General features: G+C 38.8%; 2 protein-coding genes and 1 pseudogene across 3 annotated transcripts; all 3 read right to left on the bottom strand.

Annotated features, from left to right (window-relative positions):
- Positions 1–8432: 8432 nt before the first annotated feature.
- LOC110745858 (putative wall-associated receptor kinase-like 16) lies at positions 8433–12254 on the bottom strand. Of its 2 annotated transcripts, XM_088251539.1 has the most exons (4): positions 11286–12254; positions 10796–10975; positions 9394–10461; positions 8433–8708 (listed from the first exon to the last, which is right to left on the bottom strand). In XM_088251539.1, exons 1-4 carry the CDS (start codon positions 12217–12219, stop codon positions 8563–8565), a joined length of 2328 nt encoding a protein of 775 aa, XP_088107665.1. In that variant the 5' UTR covers positions 12220–12254; the 3' UTR covers positions 8433–8562. The 2 variants fall into 2 exon arrangements, with proteins under 2 accessions (XP_088107665.1, XP_088107664.1); XM_088251538.1 differs by lacking the exon at positions 8433–8708 and having other exon boundaries at positions 9060–10461.
- A 167-nt stretch (positions 12255–12421) lies between these two features.
- LOC110746819 (putative wall-associated receptor kinase-like 16) lies at positions 12422–15445 on the bottom strand. The gene is made up of 3 exons (XM_088251541.1): positions 14366–15445; positions 14056–14220; positions 12422–13846 (listed from the first exon to the last, which is right to left on the bottom strand). Exons 1-3 carry the CDS (start codon positions 15258–15260, stop codon positions 12624–12626), a joined length of 2283 nt encoding a protein of 760 aa, XP_088107667.1. The 5' UTR covers positions 15261–15445; the 3' UTR covers positions 12422–12623.
- Positions 15446–17234: 1789 nt separating this feature from the next.
- LOC110745116 (wall-associated receptor kinase 5 pseudogene) lies at positions 17235–18503 on the bottom strand (annotated as a pseudogene).
- Positions 18504–25869: the final 7366 nt, after the last annotated feature.

The raw sequence follows: 25869 nt of genomic DNA, 5'->3' as shown, positions 1-25869 counted from the left end.
TCAGAAACAAGCAAAGCACAACAGCCAAAAGGGATATTCAATTCAATAGAGAAAAAACATATAGAATGGAAAGCAGTACCTATAACTGTTTATCAATGAGAAATTCTGCAATGTGAATGGTATGATCATTTTGGAGAACATTAATGAAAAATAAAACTAAATGGTATAAACCGTCATATATCAAATGGAACAAGCTTTGAGATAAAGAGGTTGGCCTTGTATTCAAATAGCCTTTTCACATAGAATTGCTTGAGAGCAGGTGGTCCTTCAATTGATTATTAACTTAAATAAATTGCACAAGTTGGCCCCAAGAACTATCATCTAAACATAAAAGTTTATATCCAACCCTAAAAGTACTACAAACATGATCACTTGAATGAGAAGTTCCATGACAGCAAAACAAACACCACCAAAGATGTTAAATCCAAAGTACAGTAGATGGTCCAACTTCAAGATTGACATAAACGAACAAGATTACTCCATTAAAAACCTGCAATGCAAGAAAAAAAAAACAAAACAAAAAAAATGAGACTACAATTCTAGTATGGTTTCACTACAATCACAAGAACAATTGAGAAACCAAATGAATAGCTCATTAGCTGGATTTTTCTTTTTCTACCAATAACAGCAATTGCTTTTCTTTTTTGTTGTTGACGTATGTGTTCAAAGTCTCTGCTCCTAATTGATTTCAAGGAAAGAAAAAAAACAGAATTTGATTCGTCTATGCTCCTAAGAATATTATAATTATAGGAATATTTCATCTGTTTCTATTGATAAAATGAGTGTGTAGTATCTCTATATGTGCACAGCTTGTTTGAGAATTAGAATAAACAAACTCTGTGGAGTGCAGAAAAGTGTAGGATCAGATTTTGATCAATTGGATGTCGAAACGGTTTCCGATTTGTCTAATTTCAGTGACGCCAAATGGGTATGGATTGTGACATCTCCGCACTTGTCTTGCCAATTTAGTAGAGTTAATTGAGCTGCTGTAGCCGCTGCCGCCGCCATTACCAAGGAGACTTGGTAAAGGATATATGCATGTCAAATTCTTTTGCCGTAAAGACTGGTGCGCATGGCATTGGCCCATCGAGAGTCATTTGGCGGGTTCCAATAACGTTGCAGTCCATGGCCACATGCCGTGGAAAATTTACGCATTGATTGTGTCTATTTTTCGGATGATGCATGGTCCATGGAGATGGAATTTGGAAGCATCTGGCTGCGCGCCAAGACCATATCTCACACCACTGAATAGTAGTCAGTAGACTGAACTGATTGCAAGAAAAGGACAGATTCTGTTTAATCGGTTGCTTGTTTTGCAGTGTTTCTGTTTTCAACCCAAAGATTTTCTTTACTTTGACTAAATGTTGAAGAAAAATATGAATCTTCCAATATAATTTCACCACCATTAATTAAATAATAAAGTTTTATTATTTTAGGTTCGACCCATTTGAGGGAACACCCTTTGATTACAATCCTTTGTTTTAAGAGAACACCCTTTGATTCTATAATAAAGAAACAAAATGTGTGTGTTTTTTGCTGCTGCCCCTAAGTTGAACCTCAGGATACCTACGTATCCCTTGCGGGAATAAAGCCACTCGTAGTTCAAAGAATTGCAATGAATAAATGACTCATTGCGAGGGTAATTTGATTTGAATTGTATTGAGAAGTGTTTGAGTGAATTTAGCTGAATAAACAAAGGATTCGATATGGAATTGTGTTTGGAGGCGAATTTGGTTAAGAATAAACCAGGTATTCTGTTCGGATTTAAGATTTGTAAATTAATGGGTAAGTGTAGCCCACTAATTAAGAATTTGTGTCTTTGAGACAATTTGGAGATGCTGAAATTTTCATATGTAGATGACCCATGGGAAAAATTGGAAATTAAGAGGTAAGTGTGGCCCACTAACTGAGAATTTGTGTTTGAGAGATGTGAATTTAATCTCATTGAAATTTGCATGTATCATTTTTCTTATTATTAATGTCCAAGAAAAATAATGAGCAATTTCGATTAACCCACTAATTTTCTAAACTTGACATTTGCACTTGGAAAAGTGTTTTGGCGAATTTGGTTAAAATAAACCAAGGATTCAAATTTGGTTGCAGTTGTGTCTAGTGGGATGCTAGACTGCATTCGTACACTTGATGGGATCAAACCGACGTAGTTCCAAAAAGACTGTTTAATTTGTGTAGTTTTATACCACTCGGGCCTTCGTTGGATTTTGTACCACTTGGGATTTTGACGTGGTTTTGTACCACTTTGGATTTGGTGTGGTCTTGTTCCACTTGAGATTTGGTGTGGTTTTGTACCACTTGAGTCTTCACTAGACAATTTGGGAATTAATGAGACTTTTTTTTATTTGAGCCAATTAATCCATAATTTGTGAATTTGGGACTTTGCACCAATAATTCACCAATTGGATTTTTTAATGGACAAGCCCGTTGGGCCTGAGACTTGTTATGAACGAGCCCGTTGTACTTGAGATCATTGGGTCTTGAGAGAGGTGTTTACTATGCTAGTCCCAATTGATTTTTGATTAGTGCCTTTACTCCAGCTGGTTCTTTTACGGCTTGGTGCCAAAAGCAAATGTCTTTTAATTTGACCAAGACACCCAAGGATAAAAATCCTTCTCCAAGTGAAGTATGAATTAGCCTCCTTATTGCATTGGAACCCCTTGAGCATCCAGGAAAGCAGTAAGCCCCTTGTCCATACAGGATTAGGCAATATGAATTTCTTTTAAAAGGGGTATATGTGTACCACAACTTGAGACCACCAGAAATCAAAACGAGAGCATTTGATATTTTGTTGTTGTTCCGGACCAGTTCGTACACCTCCCTAGGCCTTCTGCTGCATCATCAAAAGAAGAAACAAGTTGTTTCTTCCTCTCTCATATTTCGCGTGGTAACCCATGTACCCATAATCTTCATTTTCTTCTATTTTCTCTTTTGCTTGTTTCCGTGTTGTGTTGTATTTTCTAATTGACACAAATAAATGTGCAAACAACCAATTAAAAATACCCGCAAGTGCACGAATCTATTGAGGTTTAGATTATGTAAGTACGGGGTCGATCCCACGAAGAACTTGTCGGCTTCCTATAAGTTCTAATTTGAGTACATAAAGAACACTAATTTAACACACCACACATGCACAAATGCAAAATGGAAACTAAAAATGAGCAAAGAAAAGTAAGAGAAATGAAACAACACAAGAAACCAAAGAGAAATACAAACAGCACTTTCTATCACCCTTTTATCACTATTTGGACAGATTCGTTTCTCTGTTTTTCAGTTTCGACCTCTGTTCAGTGTTTGGCCTATAACTTTTCAACCATTTGTCCAAATTTCACGTTCTTTAAATGGTTGGATTCAGCACACAAAAACGTAGAATACAGCGCGGATCAAAATCCAAAACCAAGTACAAAAACAGACAAAAAGCGATGACAAAAACACACCACGTTTCAAACAATGTAAACACACAAACACAATTTTTTTGGGGGGGGGGGGGGGTTTGGTTTGGTTCAAGTGACCTAATTCTAATGCATGAAAGTAAATGAACCTTAAATTTAAATGTGAATGACAGAGATGAGTTATCAAGGTGTGAAAGTACAATGTAACAAACACTAGGGTTTCGGAATCCACCCTAAACAATTCTACCCATGTTCATGGATACTCAAGTGATGAACTCTAAACGTGTTGATGAAGACGCAATCAAGACCAGTACTAGTGGCTCAAGACGCATTGATTCTCTCTAATATACGTAAAGTGCAGTGCTAGTGCTACAATGCTTGTGCCTTCCCTATAACCGAATCTAGGTGTGCTTAGTACTTTGATTCAATTACAAGAAAAACCCATTAAGCTCAAAGAGAATATGAACACCACAAGAATCCTAATAGCATGATGTTTACATTAGGCATTCAAGAAACCAATTCACATGGATGATTCTTACTTCATCCATTTATTGCTTAGGACAATATGAAGATACACATAATCCCAACAATCTCAAGAAGCATGCTTTCAAAGATGGCCAACCAAGGAAAAACACACATCAAGGATAGATTAATTTGGTGAATTGGAATTCATCAACAATATCTAGATTTTCATACACTCAAGCATCAAAACAATAAGGTTTTCATGTTTAGGGCTTCAACCTAAGCCCTAGATATGGAGTTTAGTTGCTCATACTTATTTCAAATACAAACTCAAAATAAAATTAGAAAGAAGTTACAGATTTTGTGAACATGGGAGCTCAAGGTCTTCAATGGTGGAAATCTCTTCCACTCTTTGCTTTGTTGCCCTTGTCTTCCTCCTTGAGCTCCCTAGCTCCAAGCTTCATCTCCAGCTCCAAAATCTCTGCAAAATTATGGAATGATCCGTTCCTCCTTCCTACAATCTGCCCCAGTCAATTGCCTAAAGGAAGATGCCTTCCCTATGCTCTCATCTCTCTCCTCCTTTCATCATGGTACTTTTGACTTTGTTTCCTCCTTGTCTCCTTGCCATGATGAGTTTTTGTCTTCACAAAGATGCTCTTTGTCTCAGAAATTACACTCAATCAAAGTAATTTCTTGTTACCAAATGGTATGGTAACAAGAAGAATCAACATAACATTATGGAGGTAAAACTGGCCCAAGACAAATTTCCAGAGCTGTTGTAACATGTAGGATCGGTTGGATGGGCTATACTTGTCCAATTGAGCTCAAATTTGGGTATGTTGTAGTTAACATCCATTGGAACAAGTTTCATGAAGATCTTCACCTCATCCGAGCACCGGAGCATGCTGATCCAAGGCCAAGTAGTTGATCTACGAAAATGAACAAAAACAGAATTTATAACCAATCATGCACTTTTAGCTCATTTTCATTCTAACCAAGTTAAAATCTATGAAAACACAAAAAGAAAGTAAAAAGCTATAAAATGTCAAGAACTAACTCAAAATAATGGGTGAATAACATGATAAATCATGTGTAATAATGAATCGAACATGTTGCTGACTTTTTGTCTTCTTTCTTTGAATGTACAAACTGTGCCTTGCCATGGGCCATATTGAAGGCTTTGATCCAATTTGTCTTCTTGCTTCAGAAACCAAAGAGAAAGCTTGCTTGAGTATTTGTTTTGCCTAATCTTCTTTTCTTTTTTGTTTACTGTAGCAGTCCTTTCCCTATTGCCAATCTCTTTTTCTTTACTCATTTTTTTTTAGTCAAAGTAGACAAAGACAATCATCCAAGAGAGGGAGGGGCTAGGCCTCGTCAATGTGCTGGGTCGGGCCAGATCGGTTCAAATTTAATGGGCTTGGATCGGGCTTCAAAAAGGAGAGAGAAATAACGGGCCGGGTTTTTTTTCTTTAGAAAATTCAAAGCCCAATCCCATCTCATGAGATGGGCTTTTAGCCCATTGGGCTGGGCCGAGTTAAGCCGAACGGGCCGAGCCTAAATGGGCCTACTTTATTTTGTATTTTTTTTATACGGATTTTTTTGTCAATTCTTTATTTATTTTTTCTATGTTTTGGTGTGTTTCTATGTTTCCATTGTTTTCATAGTTCTCTATTTATAATTGTCTATATGTTTGTGTCTCCATTTTTTTCTTTGTTCATAATTTCATAGTTGTCTTTCTTTTTCTTCCATAAATATAAAGATATAGTTATACAACCGCCATATTAATAAACTCATATTTTATCCCATACTTCATTTTTTTTTTGTTCTTACAATGATAATCAATAATGATTTTCTCCATCTTTCATTCAACTTGGGTTTTGTTATATATTTATTTATATGTATGTGAGCCCGTGGGCCGGGCTTTCTTAGGCTCAAACAGGCTGGGCCGGGCTTTAGACACCTAAGCCCAACCCCGACCCACTCAACAACGAGCTGGGCCAGGCTCCCATCGGCCCATGGGCTCGCAGGCATAATGATGACCCCTAGGAGGGGCTGTGCAACACAACCCCCTTTTTTTATTTTATTTTTTTTCTTCTAGCTGCCTCCCTCTTTGTTTTGTCTCTTTGCAACTAATGGGAATTAATGGGTGCCATGGCTAAACTGGTAATTGGTTGTCTTTCCCCTAAGGCTTTTGAAACCTTGGCTATGATTGCAGGTTGTCGAATGGCAATAGATGCAGGATTCACAAGGTTAATTATTGAAAGTGATTGCTTAGAGATGATTAATGCCGTAAAACGATTTGAACTTGACATGAGCATGGAAGGAGAGTTGATAGAGGAATTGAAAGAGTTACTTCGTCGTTTCGTATCTGTATCCTAGCAACACCAACCTCGTACATGTAATTTTGTGGCTCACCAATTAGCCAAATTTGCTTTATCTTGTAATGAGACATGTTACTGGATGGAAGAGGGGCCTAGCTGGCTTCACTCTTACCTTCAAAATGATTTGCGTTCTTTACATTCTATTGAGGAATAAAGTCATTGGCCTTTGGCCTTTAATAAAAAAATAAAAAAAAAATAAAAAACTAAACACAACAAGCAAACCCACCATTTTTTTTCTTTTGCTCCATTCTCTCTCCCTCCGTTGGCTCTCTTCTTCTTCTCTTTTTTTTTTTTTGTTTTTTTGTTGACTTGCTGGTAGCAAGTACTCATAGGGAGGCAATTCAATTGCTGTGAGGGCCCTTTTGGTTTTAGATGCTTGATACAGAGGCTTGTAATTACATACTTTCCTTCTTTGATTTTGATTCCATGGTGGGTTCACCACCATGTCCTCCTCAACTCTCTACGTCTATGATTTGAGGCATTCTCTGCTCCTGGAAGCATTTATTAGGAGTTGCTTGTTGGAATAGACTATGCCATAAAATATGATGATTGAAATAATCATGGAAGACAATCTTCCCTATTGGTTGTGGACTGGATGTTTTGAAAACAAACCTGGAGTCTTGAGCAAACAAGAAAACTGTGCCATAAAACTATGATTTTACCTTGAGATGGCTCTTGCTTTCTCTAGTGTGCTTGTTGTTGTTGTTTTTTTTTTTGGGTTTTTTTTTTCTGCGGCTGCCCTCTTCTCTGCTTTTCTCCTCTTCTCTAATCACATGCATGGCTCTTTTATAGGCCATGAGTCTTGAGGAGTTTGAGATTGAGTGAACTATCACTCCTTTTTTTTTTTTTTTTTTTCCAAACAAAGAGAGTTTTATTAGAGACGAATAGCAAGGTTTACATCGCTAGCTAAAATATCAAAAACCCACTCAGGCCACACTTGGTCCCAAACGTGGTTACCACCTACTCTGGACACAAAGGCCGCAACCTCATGCGCTGCCTTATTGCACTGACGGGGAGTAGCTAAAAAAACATGTTGGAGCTTGCCAGCAAGCATCTTAATATCAAACACAATAGCTTCCACCGCAACATCAACTTGACGCTCACCTCTAATCATCTGAATCATCTGCAACGAGTCAGATTCAATCTCCACATGCACCAAACGACCCTTAATGTTTGATACAAAAGAACTTTTATTCCTTTTAGATGAATTTTTATTGTTGTCATTCACTTTTAATAAATTTCCACGTAGGCAGCCATCCCCCTTTTTCTTGTACCTTATTTATTTAATAAAAATTATCATTTCAACAAATTGTATATTGTATTTGGGCTCCATCTGCCCCATTAAGTTCCTAAAAATTTAATTAACTGGTTCCTGATTAAATTTCAAAGAATTTAATTACTTGTTTGTGGAATTTCATGAAATTTGAATACCTCAATAAACTTGTGCAAATGGAAATTCTTACCTTTTTGGAGTCTTAAGTTCCACTGCTGGTAAGTTATTTTGACAAGATTTCCTTTTGCATTTTGCAGGCTGAAGAAAGATGCCACCCGAAGTGTTTGATATTTACAGAGGCAACAAGTTCATCCAAGGATCTAGCTAGTGAAGTGTTTGATATGTCTGAATGGGGCTGCTTAAACTTACTAGTTGTGAAAGTCTTTTGCTTCCTTCTCATATGGCTTCCCCAATTCCACTGGCATCTGGTTGATATTTGTATGTCCCTTTACTATGGCATCTGGTTGATTCAATTATTTTCACAGGAAGTTCTGCTTGTGATTAAAGTCTATTTCTGGTTCTTCTTTGTACTTGTCAACCTATGTCTGCTTCTAATTTAATTAGAAGGGGGAAACAATAAGTTGGGATTGTCAGTCACATCATCTTCTAAAACCAAACAGAACCTTAAGAGCCCATTTAATATTGCCTTGTGTTGATCTATGATACAGCTACATATACACTTTTTGCATGAGGATTTGATAATAGCAATTGCAATGCAGTGAAAACCTTGTGTCGTTGTTGTTCATGTCTAGGGCTGCTAAAATAATTTCTGTGTTTTGTCTTAGTTGCAATGTTAAGAAGATATGTTCGCAAACAAAAATTCGGACAAAACTCACTCTAGACATTTTGCAATTAAATGCATGCGAGGACATCTCTAATTGAAAAAAGATCAATTCAATTCTCAACTGATCATATATCGCTGGCAGAAAGACATCTTGAATTAAAAACATCCAAATAAACTGAAATTGCCAACAAAGAAAGAGGACATAGGTTTACATTTTCTAAACTACATCACTACAGCAACAAGTTAATAGATTATCGACTATCGACCATCATCATCATATGGCATTAACATCTGGATTTGCATGCTGTCATATCCACTAGGATGACCACAATCAGCTGTAACATCCACACGATAAGCATCTGACTTAGCTGACCCAAGCAAGTACTCGGTCTCTTCTGGATCAGCTTTCCCCCGTGGATGCTTTGCCATAATTCTCATTCCTTCCAGCTCCATGGCTACCTCTTTCATTGTAGGCCTTTCCTCCCCTTGTAACATCAAGCATTTGGTTGCGAGATTGGCCACATTTTGACATCCCAAATCAGTTTGAATCCCAAATCAAGCATCTAAGAAAACAGAGCAACCTCAAAATTCTGACATCCCAAATCAATTTGAATCCCAAAGGAAGCAAGCATATGTATGCCAGCAACAATTTTGCTTTCCCAATTTTTATTAAGTCGGGGGTGAATTACTGGGTCAAACTTTGAACTGTACTAAATTGCATAGTTACCAAACAGTAAAAATATTTGATCCAAACAGTAAAAGTAACTTCTCTGTTGTCTTAATTGAAGTCTCAACTGATCATCTATATCACTGGCAGAAAGACATTTTGAATTCACAACATCCATATAAACCAATAAGAACAACAAAGAAGAAGATATTGGTTTACATTTTGTAGAATACATCACAACTAGACCGTATAGCAACAAGCAATAGATTATTATCGCCCATCACCATATGACATTAACATCTGGATTTGCATGCTGTCATATCCACTATTTGTACCACTAGGATGACCACAATCAGCTGTAACATCCACAACATAAGCCTCTGACTTACCTGACCCAAGCAAGTACTCGGTCTCCTCTGGACAATCAGCTTTCCCCCATGGATGCTTTGCCATAATTCTCATTCCCTCTAGCTCCATTGCTACTTCCTTCATGGTAGGCCTATCCTCCCCTTTTAACCTTACACACCTTCTTGCGAGATCGGCCGCATTTCTTAGTGTCTCAATATTTCCCTCCTTGACTATTTCATCATCAAGAATTTGATTCAAGCGATCCACCTCCATTGACCAAACAAAGAAGCTCGCTAGGTTTCTCTCTTTCTCTGGCCTGTCAAAAGAAAGTGCCACTTTGCTCGTTAGTAGCTCCATAAGGACAACTCCAAAGCTGTAAACGTCACTCCTTTCTGTTAGTTGACTTGAACAGAAGTACTCAGGGTCTAAGTATCCGAGTGTCCCTTGTACTAAAGTTGTTAGTTGAGTTTGATCCAGAGGAATCAATTTTGAAGCTCCAAAGTCTGACACTTTTGTTCTGTAATTCCCATCTAATAGTATGTTAGTTGTTTTCACATCTCTGTGTATGATTGGCATGGAAGTAGAGGAGTGCAAGTATGCTAGTGCTCCTGCAGTTTCTGCTGCTATCTTCAATCGTAATTCCCATGAAAGTGGTGATCCCTTGTCCTTTGTATTATGAATGTGCTCAAAAAGAGTGCCATTGGTGATGAATTCGTAAACTAGTAAAGGTACTGGTGTCTCTAAACAGCAACCCAATAGCCTCACCACATTTCTATGGTTGATTTGAGAAAGAACAACCATCTCATTAACAAACTGCTCCTTCTGAGTTGAGACACCAATTTTTGACTTCTTTATGGCAACCACTTTGTTATCTGGTAATACTCCTTTGTAAACCGTTCCATATCCTCCTTCACCAAGGACTCGACTTTCATGGTAATTGTTTGTGGCCTTCTCAAGTTCTTCTGCCGTAAAGATTTTTGTTGTCTCCATGGAGCTTCCTTGAATAGCAAGTTGTTGTTGTAACAATAAACCACCATTTTCTTTAAAGTATTTTTCTTTGAGTTTCATGATCTTTCTTCTATGCATTCCCCAATATATCCATGAAATTCCAATTAGTAAAACCAAGAGGCCTGCACAGACACCTGCACATAATTGAAAATTGTCACAACCAAGTTTTATTTTGTAAGTTTTTATGCAGATCTAGTCATAAAAATAAAATTAGAAAAGAAAAAAAAGAGTGTTAAAGATAGATTGGTGAAAAGTCTTAAACTCTGGATGTTGGTTTTGTTGTTTACCTTGTGCTTTACTTTCTAGGATAAAATGCTTCTGAGAAAGTAATATGTTAAGACGAAATAAGATTACATGTATCACAATGAAGGATATTTATTCAGTTTAATTTGGGTCTTGTTAGTGAGATTAATCAATGTTTAGTACTGAGAAGGGGGAAACATACGTAGGTTGGTACATAAAACATACCCAATGAAATAACAGGCAGGAGAATGATCTTCCATCGATTGCTGGGATTGTGTTTGATGCAACTCTTTTGATTCTTGTCATCGTTTTTGTACCCTTTGGGACATTTACAAGAATAATCTCCAGATAAATTTATGCACGTTCCAATACTGCAGGGGTTCGAATCCTTGCACTCATCAATATCTGAATAGTAAGGAAAACCAAATTTATCACAATTAACACCATGCAAAATTCCAATCTTTAGCTTTCCAGTAAAAACAACTAACACACACATTCACATGTTATTATAAGACAGTATAATTATTCTCTTGTCAAATTTACGTTGCCGGACAACTGTGAATTTAGGTTCACATATTCAGGCATGAGCCTTATCAATGGTTCATATTCATAGTTTTTAACAAAACATAGTCAGGCAAGTGAACATTATTAATTCATTAGACACATATCTATATATTTCGCGCGTGTGTGTGTGTGTGTATGCTATAGGGATGACCTTGGCAACTATCTGGGAGGTACGGGTTCCCTAGATAACCTGACGAGCACTGGCAAATGTAAGCAGGCGGACCACCGATGGTCGTCCGTTCGACACATTTGGTATTTTCCTTGCATGGAAAGTTGGGGCTCTGTTGAGCTGCATCACATGACTCACCCTCAACTGCCCAATTCAGAACGGCTGGAAGCTGCCTTGAGTTGTTGAGTTCTTGAAAAGTTGTGTTGGGGTTGAATGAGAAGTTGCCTTGTTCCACAATGAAGGCATAGCTGCAAGGGTACTTAGCGTACCACGGATTATAAATCCCCGATCGATTGCCGACAGTCAGGCTTTGAAGAAAAGTGGAAATGTTTCGCAGTCCAACGGGGATGGAAGCTTGGGAACAGCCAAATCCAGAGCAAGAGTCTGGAAGTGCGTCGCCAAGAACATCATCACACAAGGTGACGCTGTTGCCGGCTTTGACCTTTTCTTTCTTTGGGCCTCCATCCCCCGAGCGCTCACCTACGAAGATTCCTACAGTGTCACAGCCTATTGTGGTGAAATTGTTTTGTGTATGGGACATGCTGTAAGGAGGAGGCAGCTCTAGCCAAGTAGAGAAGCTGTCCTCTGTTTCCTCACCTGAATCGTCATAACAATCCATGGCTACGTCTAGCATTATTTGCAACTCGCCATCAGCGACAGAAAAGTTGGTAATTCTGTTCCTACCGTCCATCCAGTAGGCTGACGGCGGTTGGGTGGATTGATCACAAGTGATGTTGAATTCTGGTCGGAGGTAACAGCCTTCACCCATGCCAAATGGGTATGGGATTGTGAGGTTACCACATTTGTCTTGGCAATTAGGCCGGGCTTGAGCTGTTGCTGCTGTTGCATTTACAACCAGTCGCATCAATATCATTACTTGCATAGCGAGCATCCTCCCATCCCCACGTAAGGCCATGGCATATGTTCACCACTTAATTAAACTTTTGAGTAATTAAGAGGAATGAAGTAAAGGAGATAGGACTGGTTTAATTTGTCTTCCTCATCTTTACTGGTTTATTTCTCTGTTAAGTCCGGCGAGATTAAAACAAAGATTAAAACTAATTGAAGTCCGGCCAACCAAAAAAAGAAGATTATAATAATTAAAATGTCGGGGCAAACAAGAAAAAATGAGATTTGTAATCACTAGTTCCAGAAATTCCATGCGGACCAACATAGTGATTCACGAACAAATTCTAGCAGTGACACAAATTGTTTTTATAATTTAACTTCTTTTACCATAACCATCTTATCCTCTTTTACAAAGAAGAATCCTACAAGCTCTGTTTGATATTTACAAAGGCCCTAGCAATAGGTTGTTAGTTATCGGCCATCATCATTTGGCATCAACAGTTGGTTTTGCATGCTGTCATATCCACTACTGGTACCACTAGGACCACAATCAGCTCCAACATTCAAAAGATAAGTGTCTGACTTAGGTGAGCCGAGAAAGTACTCAGTTTCTTCTGCACAGATATCATCTTTTCCCCATGAATGTTTTGCTGCAATTCTCATTCCCTCTAATTCCATTGCTACTTCTTTCATGCTAGGCCTGTCTTCCCCTTTTAACCTTACACATCTTTTTGCGAGATCGGCCACGTTCTGTAATGTCTCAATATTGCTCTCGTTGGCTATGTCATCATCAAGAATTTGATACAAGTGATCTTCATCCATTGAACAAACGAAGAAACTTGCTAGGTTTCTCTCTTCCTCGGGCCTGGCAAAAGAAAGAGCCACTTTGCTTGTTAGGAGCTCCATAAGGACAACTCCAAAGCTATAGACATCACTCTTTTCCGTTAGTTGATTTGTAAGGAAGTATTCAGGGTCTAAGTATCCAAATGTCCCTTGCACTAATGTTGTTAGTTGATTTTGATCTAGAGGGATCAGTCGTGAAGCTCCGAAGTCTGACACTTTAGCCGTGTAATTATCATCTAATAGTATATTTGTTGCCTTCACATCTCGGTGTATGATCTGCATGAGAGCAGAGGAGTGTAAGTATGCTAATGCTCCTGCAGTTTCTGCTGCTATCTTCAATCGTAATTCCCATGAAAAAGATGATCCTCTGCCATTTATATGATGGATGTGCTCGAAAAGAGTGCCATTTGCGATGAACTCGTAAACTAGTAAAGGCACAGATGTCTCTAAACAGCAACCGAATAGCCTCACCACATTTCTATGGTTGATTTGAGAAAGAACAATCAACTCATTGACAAACTGCTCCTTCTGTGTTGGGACACCAATTTTGGACTTCTTTATGGCAACTACTCTGTTGCTATCCGGCAATATTCCTTTGTAAACTATTCCGTAGCCTCCTTCACCGAGAATTCTACTTTCATGGTAATTGTTTGTGGCTTTCTCAAGTTCTTCTGCAGTAAAGATTTTCGTTGTCTCCACAGAACCTACTTGACTAGCAAGTTGTTCTTGTAAGAATAAGCCACCATTTTGTATAAAGTATTGTTCCTTGAGCTTGGTGAACTTTCTTCTCTGCATTCGCCAATATATCAGTGAAATTCCAACCAGTAAAACCAAGAAACCTCCACTTACACCTGCATATAGTTGAAAAATCACAACTAAGTTTCTTTTATAATTTGCTTATATATGTATATAATCTATGTAACATTTTTGGGGTAAGATGTAAAGGAAAGGATAGATTGATCAGAAAGAATATATATAGTAATAGTTTCTGACAAAGTATATGATCAAATATATATCACCATGAAAATGATTATTCCTGTTACATGTAAATGAAACATACCCAATGAAATAATCAGCAGGAGATTGCTGGGGTCGTCTTTGATGCAACTCTGTTTATTCGTGCCGTCGTTTTTGTACCCTTTGGGACATTTACAAGAATAATTTCCATCTAAGTTCTCACAGGATCCAATACTGCAGGGGTTCAAAGCCTTGCACTCATCAAAATCTGAGAAGAAGGAATTAAATCCATGAACATCAGGTAAAAATGCCAAGTTTGAGCTTACCAGTAACATAAACTAGCATTTACAAATATTTATTAGATTGTGTGCATATAAATTATATGCGAAGCGAAGATATAGAAAATCAATTACCTTGGCAACCATGTGGGAGGTATGGATTCCCTTGGTAACCTGGCAAGCACTGGCAAATGTAACCAGACCCATTGATGTTAGTGTTCCTGTTGACACACTTGCTATAATCTGCCTTGCATGCAAAATCTTCTCTCTTTTGAGCTGCAATATCGCATGTCTCATCCCCAATTTCCCAATTTATAGCCATTGGAATTTGACTTATGCTGTTGAGTTGTTGAAAACTTGTACTGTTGAATTTGAACTGGCCCTGTTCCACAATGAAAGCATAGCTGCAGGGGTTGAAGTCCATTATTAAAGTATGATTGTAATAGCTACTCAATTGGACAGTACAGTTTTTCAGTCCGCTGGGGATGGAAGTTTGGCAGCACCCAATGCCGGAGCAATAAGAGTCCTGGTATTCGACGCTGCCTAGGCTGTCACATAAGGACATGCACCCGGTTATGAACCTCTCTTCGCCTCTGTATCCTTGGAAAAGAGCGTATGTGTCGCAACCAACGGCGACAAACTTGTTCTTGGTGTCAGAGATTGTATAAGGAGGAGGCAGCCAGAGTATGGGGGTGTTCTTGTAGGTTCTGAGACCTTTGGTGTCATAACAATCTCTGGATGTGAAGGTCATTACTTGCAACTCTGCCTCAGCAAGGTAAAAGTCAGAAATGCGGATTGTGTGGCCCGTCAAGTTTGCCGATGGCGGTGTGGTGGATTGGTCGCAAGTGAGGTTGAATTCGGGTCGAAGGTAGCAGCCATCACCAATGCCAAATGGGAAAGGAATTGTTAGATCACCACATTTATCTCTGCAGCCAGGCAGGGCTTGAGGCAGGGCTCGAGCTGCTGCTATTGTTGTAAATATTGCAGCCCCTAATATCACAACCAGAGAGAGGTGCATAATTATAATCATACTCACATGTAAAGAATTAATATTGGACTGGAAATTGTATTAATGTTTTGTGACTAAAGAAAGTGTGATTTTATATGGAGGGAATTAATAAATAAATAAATAATGTCTTCCTGGCGGCGTGTACTGATTTGGTAACTCAGTCAAATAAGCGATGGTGTGTGGGCAAAGTCAAGCGCACAAGGAGTGAAAACAATGGCTTAAACTAAGACCAGTTCACATGCTAAGCAAGATTAGCGATGGTAATGACCAAAGTCATTAAATAAATTATATTTGTGAATTATGTTTTTGCAAGAAAGGAAATTTTTTTTTATTGTAGTTTTTTTATGAGGGGCTACAGAGTCTATGTTTATAAAAGAGTCACAGCAATAATCAAGTGGTGTAGAACGAGAAATTATCGACCTTGATTGGTTTCTAGAAAGTTGAGAAATAGTGGAGTTGATTAAGTCAGGAGGTTGATCATTCAGACTGTGACCTTTGTCATGGGCTAACTTTGGTTATTATCTATTTGAAAGAAATTAATCATGTAACCGGAAAATAAGAAGAAATTAATTCAAAACTCATGATGAATTAATATGAATTTCTGGGTCAACTTTGACGTGCCTGAAATTAAATATTTACCAAATAGTAGAAAATGTGCAACCAATTAACTTTTGATTTAATGATAGTTCTCTTTACTTGGTTGAAGGAAGTCTCAGGTTCAACCGAAAATATCTGTTTTTTGACTAATTCTTCAGTCTTAATGTCGTATCTACTAAATTTGTTATAAATTTATATTTTTAAGGGAATTATTATTCGATAGTGACTACCTTAGCAATTTTTTGATGCATTCCCACCCATTGTCATGGCAACCCAAGGACAATCACTATTTACATGAGATATGAGGAGAGGAATTTGTATGGATTTTGGTGTGGAAAGTGAAGAAAATTGCTAGGTATTTATAGAAAAAAAATTATGAATTTTTTGGTATTTTTTGGTATTTAAATTGGCTTCTAACGTCAGCTTGTCCAAACAAGTCTTGTCTTCAAACTTGCCCAGTTTCGTGAGCCCACTTTTTGTCATGGCAACTTTTTCTTTGTGGGGTTTGTTTTTGGAGCCTAAGCCCATGACAAAAAGGGAATTGGTGGAAGTGCTTAAGGACAAAATTTGCATGTATCTACTAGTTTATTGAAGCACAAAAAAAATCTACATGACTTTCTCAAGAAAAAAATAAGACATAAAACAAATATCATCAGCTTTTCCCCCAGCTGGATGCTTTTCCATAATGGTAAATGATTTTCCCACTCCTCTTTTATCCACCTACACTCCTTTTTGTTTAGAAAAATGGAGTGTAAGTTGATAAAAAAGGAGTGGGAAAATCAGTCCCCTTCCATAATTTGCACTAATCCCCGGAGCTCCACGGCTAATTCTTTCATTGGAATTTGGAGGCCTTTCTTCACCTCTTAACACCAAACATCTTTTTGCCAGATCCGCTACTTTTTCTATCACTCTCTCGAAATTATGTGCGTCTTTAACTATTTCGGCATCAAGAATTTCAGCTAGCCGACCCTCTTTCACCGCACAAACAAAGACATTTGCTAGGATTTCTATGCCTCATTTTTTTTCTTTCTATTTTTATGTATGACACAAAACAACTACATCTTCTATGTTTGATATCCCCTCCCCCGAGAGACCCCAATTTATTTTGTATAACAAAAAAAATAATGACCAAGAAATATAGCAGGTAGTTGAATGAGAATATGCAAGCAACATAACCTCATCAAGCTTGACTAAGATACCATTGGCAGTATAAAGCTCGTCAAGCTTAAGGTTTGAAACATATTATTCAGATTTATGAAGAAAAAACAAAGAAGATAATAATCACAAGTTTACAATAGATAATAATCAAATACCACATAATTAACTCTATGACACACACACATATTACAGTAGTACGTACGCTAACGTACTTTTATTTCAATACATGCTATATCACTAAGGAATTAAGGAGCTAATTAACTATCGGCCATCACCATAAGGCTTTACCATTTGGATGTGTTGAGTTTGCATGCTGTGGTCGTACTCTGCACTACTTATATCCGCAACGAAATTAGCAGGTGACCCAAGCAAGTGGTCGGTCTCTTGGGGAGATCGTTTGAAATCAGCCTTCCCCTCATCTGAATCCTTTCCCATAACTTTCAATAATCCCCCGAGCTCCACCGCTACTTCTTTCATCGACGGCCTTTCCTCCCCTCTTAACCTTAAACATCTATTTGCCAGATCTGCCACTGTTTCTACGACTTTCTCAAACCCTTCTCCTTCCTTGGCGATTTCAGCATCAAGAATTTCATTCAAGCGGCTCTCCTTCATTGCGTGAACAAAAGCGTTTGCTAGGTTTCTGTCAACCTCCGACTTTTTGTTTGAGGATAGTGCCTTTTGGCTTGTGATTAGCTCCACCAGGACAACTCCGAAGCTATACACGTCACTCTTTTCTGTTAGTATGCGGGACTGAAGATATTCAGGGTCCAAGTATCCGAGTGTCCCTTGCACCAAAGTTGATAGTTGGCCTTCATCTTGATCCGGAACCAATTTTGAAGCTCCAAAGTCCGCAACTTTTGCGGTGTACTTCTGGTCTAGTAGTGTGTTCATTGCTTTAACATCTCGGTGTATGATTGGGGGCTCAGTGTAGTGGTGCAAGTATGAGAGTGCTTCTGCAGTATCTGCTGCTATCTTCAACCGCAAGTCCAATGGAAGTCGTGGGTATTTGTTGTCTTTTCTATGAATGTGATCATGAAGAGTGCCATGGGAAATGTACTCGTAAACCAATATAGGCGTTTGAGTCTCTAAACAACAGCCAAGGAGCCTCACAACATTTTTATGGTGGATTTGGGAAAGAACAATAACCTCGTTTACAAACTCTAGACTCTGAGACTCTGAGTCTCAGTAATTGGGGCACTAACTTTGGATTTTTTTATGGCGACAGCTTTGTTATGATGATCTGTAGACAAATTTCCGCTGTAAACTACTCCATAGCCACCTTCACCAATTTTTCTCTCTTCATTGTAATTGTTTGTGGCCTTCTCCAGTTCTGCTTCAGTAAAGATTTTGGCTGCCTCGACGGATCCATTGTAACTCGCCAACTGTGTTGTCGTAAAAATAAGCCACCATTTTGTTTAAAGAACTTGTCTTGTTGTTTCTTGAACTGTCTTCTCTTCATTGCGCAGTATGGGCAAAAATATACAACCAGTAGAACAAAGAAGGCCGCAATGACTCCTGCATATAGATAGTTGAAAAATCACAGTCAACTTATTTTAGCTTTTATATATTATTTACTTATACCGAAATAAAGATGGCTTGTAGAGGTAGCTAACATCAAAGCTCCTTTCTTCGCTTCAGTCAATGCTATAATGTTCATTTACATACATAGTAGTAGTACATACCCATTGCAACTTTTATGGGAGAGTGTTGGTGTTTTTCTTGATGCATTTCTTCAGATCTTCAGTATTCTTGTACCCTTTGGGACATTTACAAGTGTAATCTCCAGGTTTATTCAGGCACGTTCCAATATCGCAAGGGTTTGAGTCCTTGCACTCGTCAACATCTGAAAGAAATGAGAAGCACATATATATATGTATCATCACACACGTTAGTTAATTAATGATTATACACAACATAAAATTTATGTGGTTACGTATATGTATATATACGATGAGTACCTAGGCAACCATCTGGGTGGTATGTGCCGTAGTAACCCGGCAAGCACTGGCAAATGTAACCAGAGGGGGCCTGGTTGCCGATGGTCCGGTTGACACACTTGGTATGTGCCATGCAAGAAGAATTCTTCTTTTCAGCTACAACATCACTGTTGGGGAACCACCAGTTTCCCCCCTCGTCACAGCGCAACCGATGGAAGAAATAAACAAACAAACCAACAAGCTCAAGATGACAATGAGTAAATACATGAGAGAACACACCAAGAATTTACGAGGTTCGGCAAAAACCTGCCTACATCCCCGGACAGTATTGTCAGTTTTTCACTATGAGAATATTAACCGTACAAAGTACATATTGAGTTAAATCACATAACTCATCAATATAACACTCAAGAGTTTTATACCCAAACTCGAGTCCCTTGTACACCCACTCACAGTATTTCCCAAAACTCACTGTCACTCCCCAAGAGATATATCCTCCCTTGAACCTTTGATGAACCCAGCTAACTCCCACAGCTGAAACATCCTCCAGGAATTCATGGGATTGCTTGCTTGCATCTCACAAGCAACCCACTCTCCCTCTCTGCCGTGCTCTCTCTCTGGTGTCTTTCCTTGGTGTGGCTGAAGCACACCAGCCCACACCCTCATGCCTTTGGTGCAGCTCACATGCACCCTTCCATGGCTTCCTGGAGTTCCCCACATCTCTGCCGTGGGTTCTCAAACTCCCTCTCTTTTGCCATATGGTGCGACACAAGCACACATGCACACTTTTTTATAAACCCATGCAGCAGCACTCCAAATGAATGCAGCCGCACCTTTTGACTCTTCCAAACGGGTGAGTCTATTCCACATGCAAACAACACTCCATAAAACAAGGACCTCTCGGATTATGGTAGCGCTCTCTGTAGCTGTGATGGCGTATCCATCACCATCTTCCTCTCGGTTCTTTGGCTCTTGTGACTTCTCTGGTGGTTTTGGTCTTGCATTGGGTGCCTTGCCAATTGGTTATTGGTGGTGCAGCATGTCTCAGTTTCTTGTATTACGGACTTTCTTTCTGTTTCTTAGTTGTTGTTGTTTCCTTTTTTTTTTTCTTTTTTTTCTTTTTTTTTTTTAAAATTTGATTGGGTAAGAAGCTTGGTTCTAGCCTTGAACTGAGGTCTAGCTGCTTTTACCTGGTTCGTGTATTTCTGGCTCTATTTGCAATCTATCCCGTTTTGGTTTCTTTGAAACCAAACATTGACCAAAAAAAAAAAAAAAAACAAGGAGTGGTCCCCACATCATTATTATGCCACCCATAATGATATCTCTTTGCATGTGCTCACCAATTCCACCACCAGAAACCAAAAGCCACAACTAGCTTCCCACATAGCCACCAAGCGCCGAAAGCAACAATATACTAAGGAGGGATTTCCAACAATCACATGACTCGTCCCCAATGTCCCAATTAAGAACCATGGGAAGCTGGCTTATCTTCGCCAGTTGTTGGAAGCTTGCATTACCAGAGAAGTTGAACTGGCCTTCTTGCACAATGAAAGCGTAGCTGCAGGGGTTAAAATCCATCACATAGGTATGATTGTTATAGCTCTTCAAATACACAGAACGGTTTTCGAGTCCGTCGAGTATGGAGGTCTGGCAACACCCAATTCCGGAGCAAGAGTTCTCATCAACGCTGTCGAGGCCGAGACACTGGGACATGCTGTTATGTTTTCCTATTTAGATCAGTGCACTAGATACTAAGTCAGATCAGGTTTGATAAGGGTTTAAATTAAGTTGTACCTTAAGGCCCAAAACCTTGTGAAATAAGGAAAGGTTTTAAGGCCTATTAAGGAGTCCTATTTTGTTTCCTTTTTGCGTGAACCGATTAAGTGGGCTTGGAAGATTAGTCAAGTCGGCCCTCGGTGATGAGTAGAGACGACTTGACCTAGCCCTATATAAGCTTAAGGCCCTGCTCTCATCAGACACGTTCTCTAAACCTATTCTCATCATAAAGAGAGAGCTGAAACAGATTCTGAGAGAGAGCAGAAGTTCTTGAGCCGTCACTGTTAAATTGCTAGGATTGCTGTGCAACGGATATGATGAATTCAGAAGCTGTGTATTCAAGGAAGATGGCTCCAGGTACGTTTTCATGTACTTATACGTATTACATGTTTGTGTGAAAGATCTAGATTATATAACTAAAGAAATCTAACAGTTGGTATCAGAGCTTTAGGTTGTTCACACATATCTATAATCGTTGTTCAAGCATGCCTAATCTGTTTACATATATGTTTACATATCTGGTTATGCTATATGAATTTTGGTTATGTTTAATTTTTGGAAATTGATTAAACATATTTTTCTGAAATATTAAAAGTTCTAAAGAATCTGGAAAAAACATGTTTTGATCCGTTTTTCATATTTTCAAAACTTTAAACGCATTTTTGACCTAGTAGATCACCTTAAAAGCCTAAAAAAGCCTATATGTCACAGCAAATCTGTGAGTTCTGTGAGTTAGGTCATTCCTATTCAGAAAGGTATTTTGCGTCAAAAACGGACACCGAAAACCCCTAAAACACTGTTCACGGCAGTTTCACTGTTCACTGCACGATTTTGGGTTTTCTCCTTATTGAACTGTGTTTTGTTTGGTTATTTTTCTGAGCTAGATAGATGTTTGCTTTTGTTTTGAGAATCAACAAACTTTTCATAACAAAACCAAACCTAAAAACTCAAACCCTAAAGAAAATAACCGGAAATTGCATTATACATGAATTGCTTGGTAAGTTTCTTCAACAAATAGAATCTATCTAGTAATTTATTTGTAATGGCACAAGATAACATGTAATTTGTGTAAGCTATAAGTAATCTCTTGCCACAAAGGTGTGATACTTAATTAAGGACGCTTGCATATATTATTTGTTAGTTTTGTGAATAAAGTTAAACTGTTTCTCTTAACAAATTGAGAATCGGTTTCTAGGAAAGTAATATGTAATATGCTTTCGTTTGCAAATCCTTTAAAGTTATAAACACTCCCTCAATCAATTTCTCGCACATTGAAACTCTCACTGGATCGAATTTCAAACGATGGAAGTTCGATCTTGATATTGCACTAGGCATGAGTGATATCGATTATGCTATTACTCAAGATGAGCCGACCAGACCAGTTGCGAACTCCCCTGCTGAAGTTAAAAGAGTCCATGAAGCTTGGAGGATGGCAAATAAGGTTTGTCTGTTGGTTATGAAGAAAACTATGACAGAAGCCCTTTTTGGTGGAGTTCCGGAAACAGACAGTGCTAAGGAGTTTATGGAGCACATTGAAATGAAATTTAAGGAATCTGGTAAGGCTGAAACGAAGCACCTCATGCCTAGGCTGGCTAATACGAAGTATGAAGGAGGAGGCAGCGTAAGAGAACATCTCATGGGACTCATGGATATTGCTGCCAAGTTGAGCAAGTTGAAAGTGCCTATTGCTCCAAATTATCTAGTACATATTGCACTGGAATCCCTACCTTTTGATCAGATGAAATCCTCCTACAACACCGTGAAGGAAGATTGGACAATGGATGATCTTATTACAATTGCTGTTCTTGAGGAGAATAGGACAAAGGCTCGGGGTGGTGTGGTTAATGTGGTCACTGCCAAGAAGTATGAGGATAAGGGCGCTGCAAAGTGGGGAGAAAAGAAGTGTTGGCTTCGCAGATCTCACGGCCTGGTGCTCCGGGCCGAGGGGATATGCGTTAACACGTGACGTCCTTCTTTCGGATGCGGTGTGGTTGTGTGCGGGCGTGCCAGCACGGTCTACTGTGCGTCGAGATGATGATGTGGTTTGGATAGAATGGTTTAAGTGGTGCGCCTGTTTTGAGTCTGACTTTTAATCAAACGATTGTGGCCGAGAGAGGAACTGATCTCGGCCGTCAGGTTCATGGCCTGAGCTACAAGGCCGTTTAGTGGTGGTGTTGATGGTGGGTTTTGGGCGGTGCTCCGGCGCGTTGCTCAGAGAGCGACGGTCGTATGATATATGAGGTGAATGAGAGCGTGTTATATTCATAATTGACACAAATAAATATGCAAACAACCAATTAAAAATACCCGCAAGTGCACGAATCTATTGAGGTATAGATTATGTAAGTACGGGGTCGATCCCACGAAGAACTTGTCGGCTTCCTATAAGTTCTAATTTGAGTACATAAAGAACACTAATTTAACACACCACACATGCACAAATGCAAAATGGAAACTAAAAATGAGCAAAGAAAAGTAAGAGAAATGAAACAACACAAGAAACCAAAGAAAAATACAAACAGCTCTTTCTATCACCCTTTTATCACCATTTGGACAGATTTGTTTCTCTGTTTTTCAGTTTCGACCTCTGTTCAGTGTTTGGCCTATAGCTTTTCAACCATTTGTCCAAATTTCACGTTCTTTAAATGGTTGGATTCAGCACACAAAAACGAAGAATACAGCGTGGATCAAAATCCAAAACCAAGTACAAAAACAGACAAAAAGCGATGACAAAAACACACCACGTTTCAAATAATGTAAACACACAAACACAATTTTGGGGGGGGGGGGGGGGGGTTTGGTTTGGTTCAAGTGACCTAATTCTAATGCATGAAAGTAAATGAACTTTGAATTTAAATGAGAATGGCAAATATGAGTTATCAAAATGTGAAAGTACCAAGTAACAAACACTAGGGTTTCGGAATCCACCCTAAACAATTCTACCAATGTTCATGGATACACAAGTGATGAACTCTAAATGTGTTGATGAAGATGTTCACAATCAAGACCAGTACTAGTGGCTCAAGACACATTGATTCTCTCTAATATACGTAAAGTGCATTACTAGTGCTACAATGCTTGTGCCTTCCCTATAACCGAATCTAGGTGTGCTTAGTACTTTGATTCAATTACAAGAAAAACCCATTAAGCTCAAAGAGAATATGAACACCACAAGAACCCTAATAGCATGATGTTTACATTAGGTATTCAAGAAACCAATTCACATGGATGATTCTTACTTCATCCATTTGTTGCTTAGGAAAATATGAAGATACACACAATCCCAACAACCTCAAGAAGCATGCTTTCAAAGGTGATCAATCAAAAAAGAACATACATTGTAACCGAAAAAAGAAAAAGAAAAAAAAGAACATACATCAAGGATAGATTATTTTAGTGAATCGAAATTCATCAACAAAATCTAGAAATTCATACACTCAAGCATCAAAACAATAGAGTAATCATGTTTAGGGCTTCAACCTAAGCACTAGCTATGGAGTTTAGTTGCTCATACTTATTTCAAATACAAACTCAAAACAAAATTAGAAAGAAGTTACAGATTTTGTGAACATGGGAGCTCAAGGTCTTTAATGGTGGAAATCTCTTCCACTCTTTGCTTTGTTGCCCTTGTCTTCCTCCTTGAGCTCCCTAGCTCCAAGCTTCATCTCCAGCTCCAAAATCTCTGCAAAATTATGGAATGATTCATTCCTCCTTCCTACAATCTGCCCAAGTCAATTGCCTAAAGGAAGATGCCTTCCCTATGCTCTCATCTCTCTCCTCCTTTCATCATGGTACTTTTGACTTTGTTTCCTCCTTGTCTCCTTGCCATGATGAGTTTTTGTCTTCACAAAGATGCTCTTTGTCTCAGAAATTACACTCAATCAAAGTAATTTCTTGTTACCAAATGGTATGGTAACAAGAAGAATCAACATAACATTATGGAGGTAAAACTGGCCCAAGACAAATTTCCAGAGCTGTTGTAACATGTAGGATCGGTTGGATGGGCTATACTTGTCCAATTGAGCTCAAATTTGGGTATGTTGTAGTTAACATCCATTGGAACAAGTTTCATGAAGATCTTCACCTCATCCGAGCACCGGAGCATGCTGATCCAAGGCCAAGTAGTTGATCTACAAAAATGAACAAAAACAGAATTTATAACCAATTATGCACTTTTAGCTCATTTTCATTCTAACCAAGTTAAAATCTATGAAAACACAAAAAGAAAGTAAAAAGCTATAAAATGTCAAGAACTAACTCAAAATAATGGGTGAATAACATGATAAATCATGTGTAAAAATGAACTGAACAGAGCGTAACAGAGATGGTGCTCCGGCGCCTTGAAAAATCAAAGGTCGTATGATATATTGATGAATGGATTTTCCTTACAATCTATCACTACTCCTAGGAAAGCAAGTAAAGGTATTGAAAGTTCATTACAGGAAAATATAATTTGCTCCGTGGGAGGCTTTTGGTTTGGTGTTTGAACCCTTTGAATGTAGCTTGAGCTTGGTATTTATAGGGAGAGCTCTGGAGGAGTAATCGAGGCTGAAAATCTGCATGGTGGAGCCTGATCAGAGCAAGTGGGTAGTCCAATCGACATTTGGAATCGCGAAGCATGGTGGTGTGACCTCATAAATCCTGGTAAATCTCGGCCGCCGCCCTGATCGTGGGTTTTGCGCCTCTGGCCGTAGGGACGCATTTAATGCCCTGGTCTGGTGGTTGGTTGAACTGACCTCAAGTTGTAAGAATATTTGCGAGAATGTTTGCGCCTAACAACTCTGATTTCTATCACCAAATCCTGACTTTTAGTCACTTCCCTTCTTCCCTCGTCCATTAAATGCCTTCTTGCGGCTAGTGGGTTTGCTAGTCAGAGGCGTTACTTCATTAAATGAAGCGTGGGGCCTTGCTGCCACGTGGTGATTTGACTCCAATATCTTTGGCCGTGTCTCCTTCGTCCTTCGGCCTCGGCCCATAATGCCGCGGTCGAGGCCGAGATGATTATGCTTTTGCAGCTTTTTCTTTGTCTCTGGGAAGACAAAACGCTACGTTCCAGTTCATGAATAGGTGCTAGGGCCGAGCGGAAACTCCTTCGGTCATTTTTACGACCATGATTTATTAGGCACAAACAAGAAGCAGAGTCAGTTTCAAAAGAACAAGCC

Source organism: Prunus avium, chromosome 4, assembly GCF_965620075.1.
Source record: "Prunus avium chromosome 4, drPruAviu1.hap1.1, whole genome shotgun sequence".
Classification (NCBI taxonomy): Eukaryota; Viridiplantae; Streptophyta; class Magnoliopsida; order Rosales; family Rosaceae; genus Prunus; species Prunus avium.
Note: the sequence above shows the minus strand (reverse complement) of the source record. Positions and strands in the feature narration are given on the sequence as shown.

What these genes read in the sequence shown, in the direction of transcription:
- LOC110745858 (XM_088251538.1), bottom strand. Translation starts at nt 12,219, where the DNA reads ATGGCCTTACGTGGGGATGGGAGGATGCTCGCTATGCAAGTAATGATA. An exon ending in CCTCCCAGATAGTTGCCAAG is followed by an intron (nt 10,976 to 11,285) that starts GTCATCCCTATA and finishes CTTACTATTCAG; the next exon opens with ATATTGATGAGTGCAAGGAT. An exon ending in CCTGCCTGTTATTTCATTGG is followed by an intron (nt 10,462 to 10,795) that starts GTATGTTTTATG and finishes AATTATGTGCAG; the next exon opens with GTGTCTGTGCAGGCCTCTTG.
- LOC110746819 (XM_088251541.1), bottom strand. Translation starts at nt 15,260, where the DNA reads ATGATTATAATTATGCACCTCTCTCTGGTTGTGATATTAGGGGCTGCA. An exon ending in CCTCCCACATGGTTGCCAAG is followed by an intron (nt 14,221 to 14,365) that starts GTAATTGATTTT and finishes CCTTCTTCTCAG; the next exon opens with ATTTTGATGAGTGCAAGGCT. An exon ending in CCTGCTGATTATTTCATTGG is followed by an intron (nt 13,847 to 14,055) that starts GTATGTTTCATT and finishes AACTATATGCAG; the next exon opens with GTGTAAGTGGAGGTTTCTTG.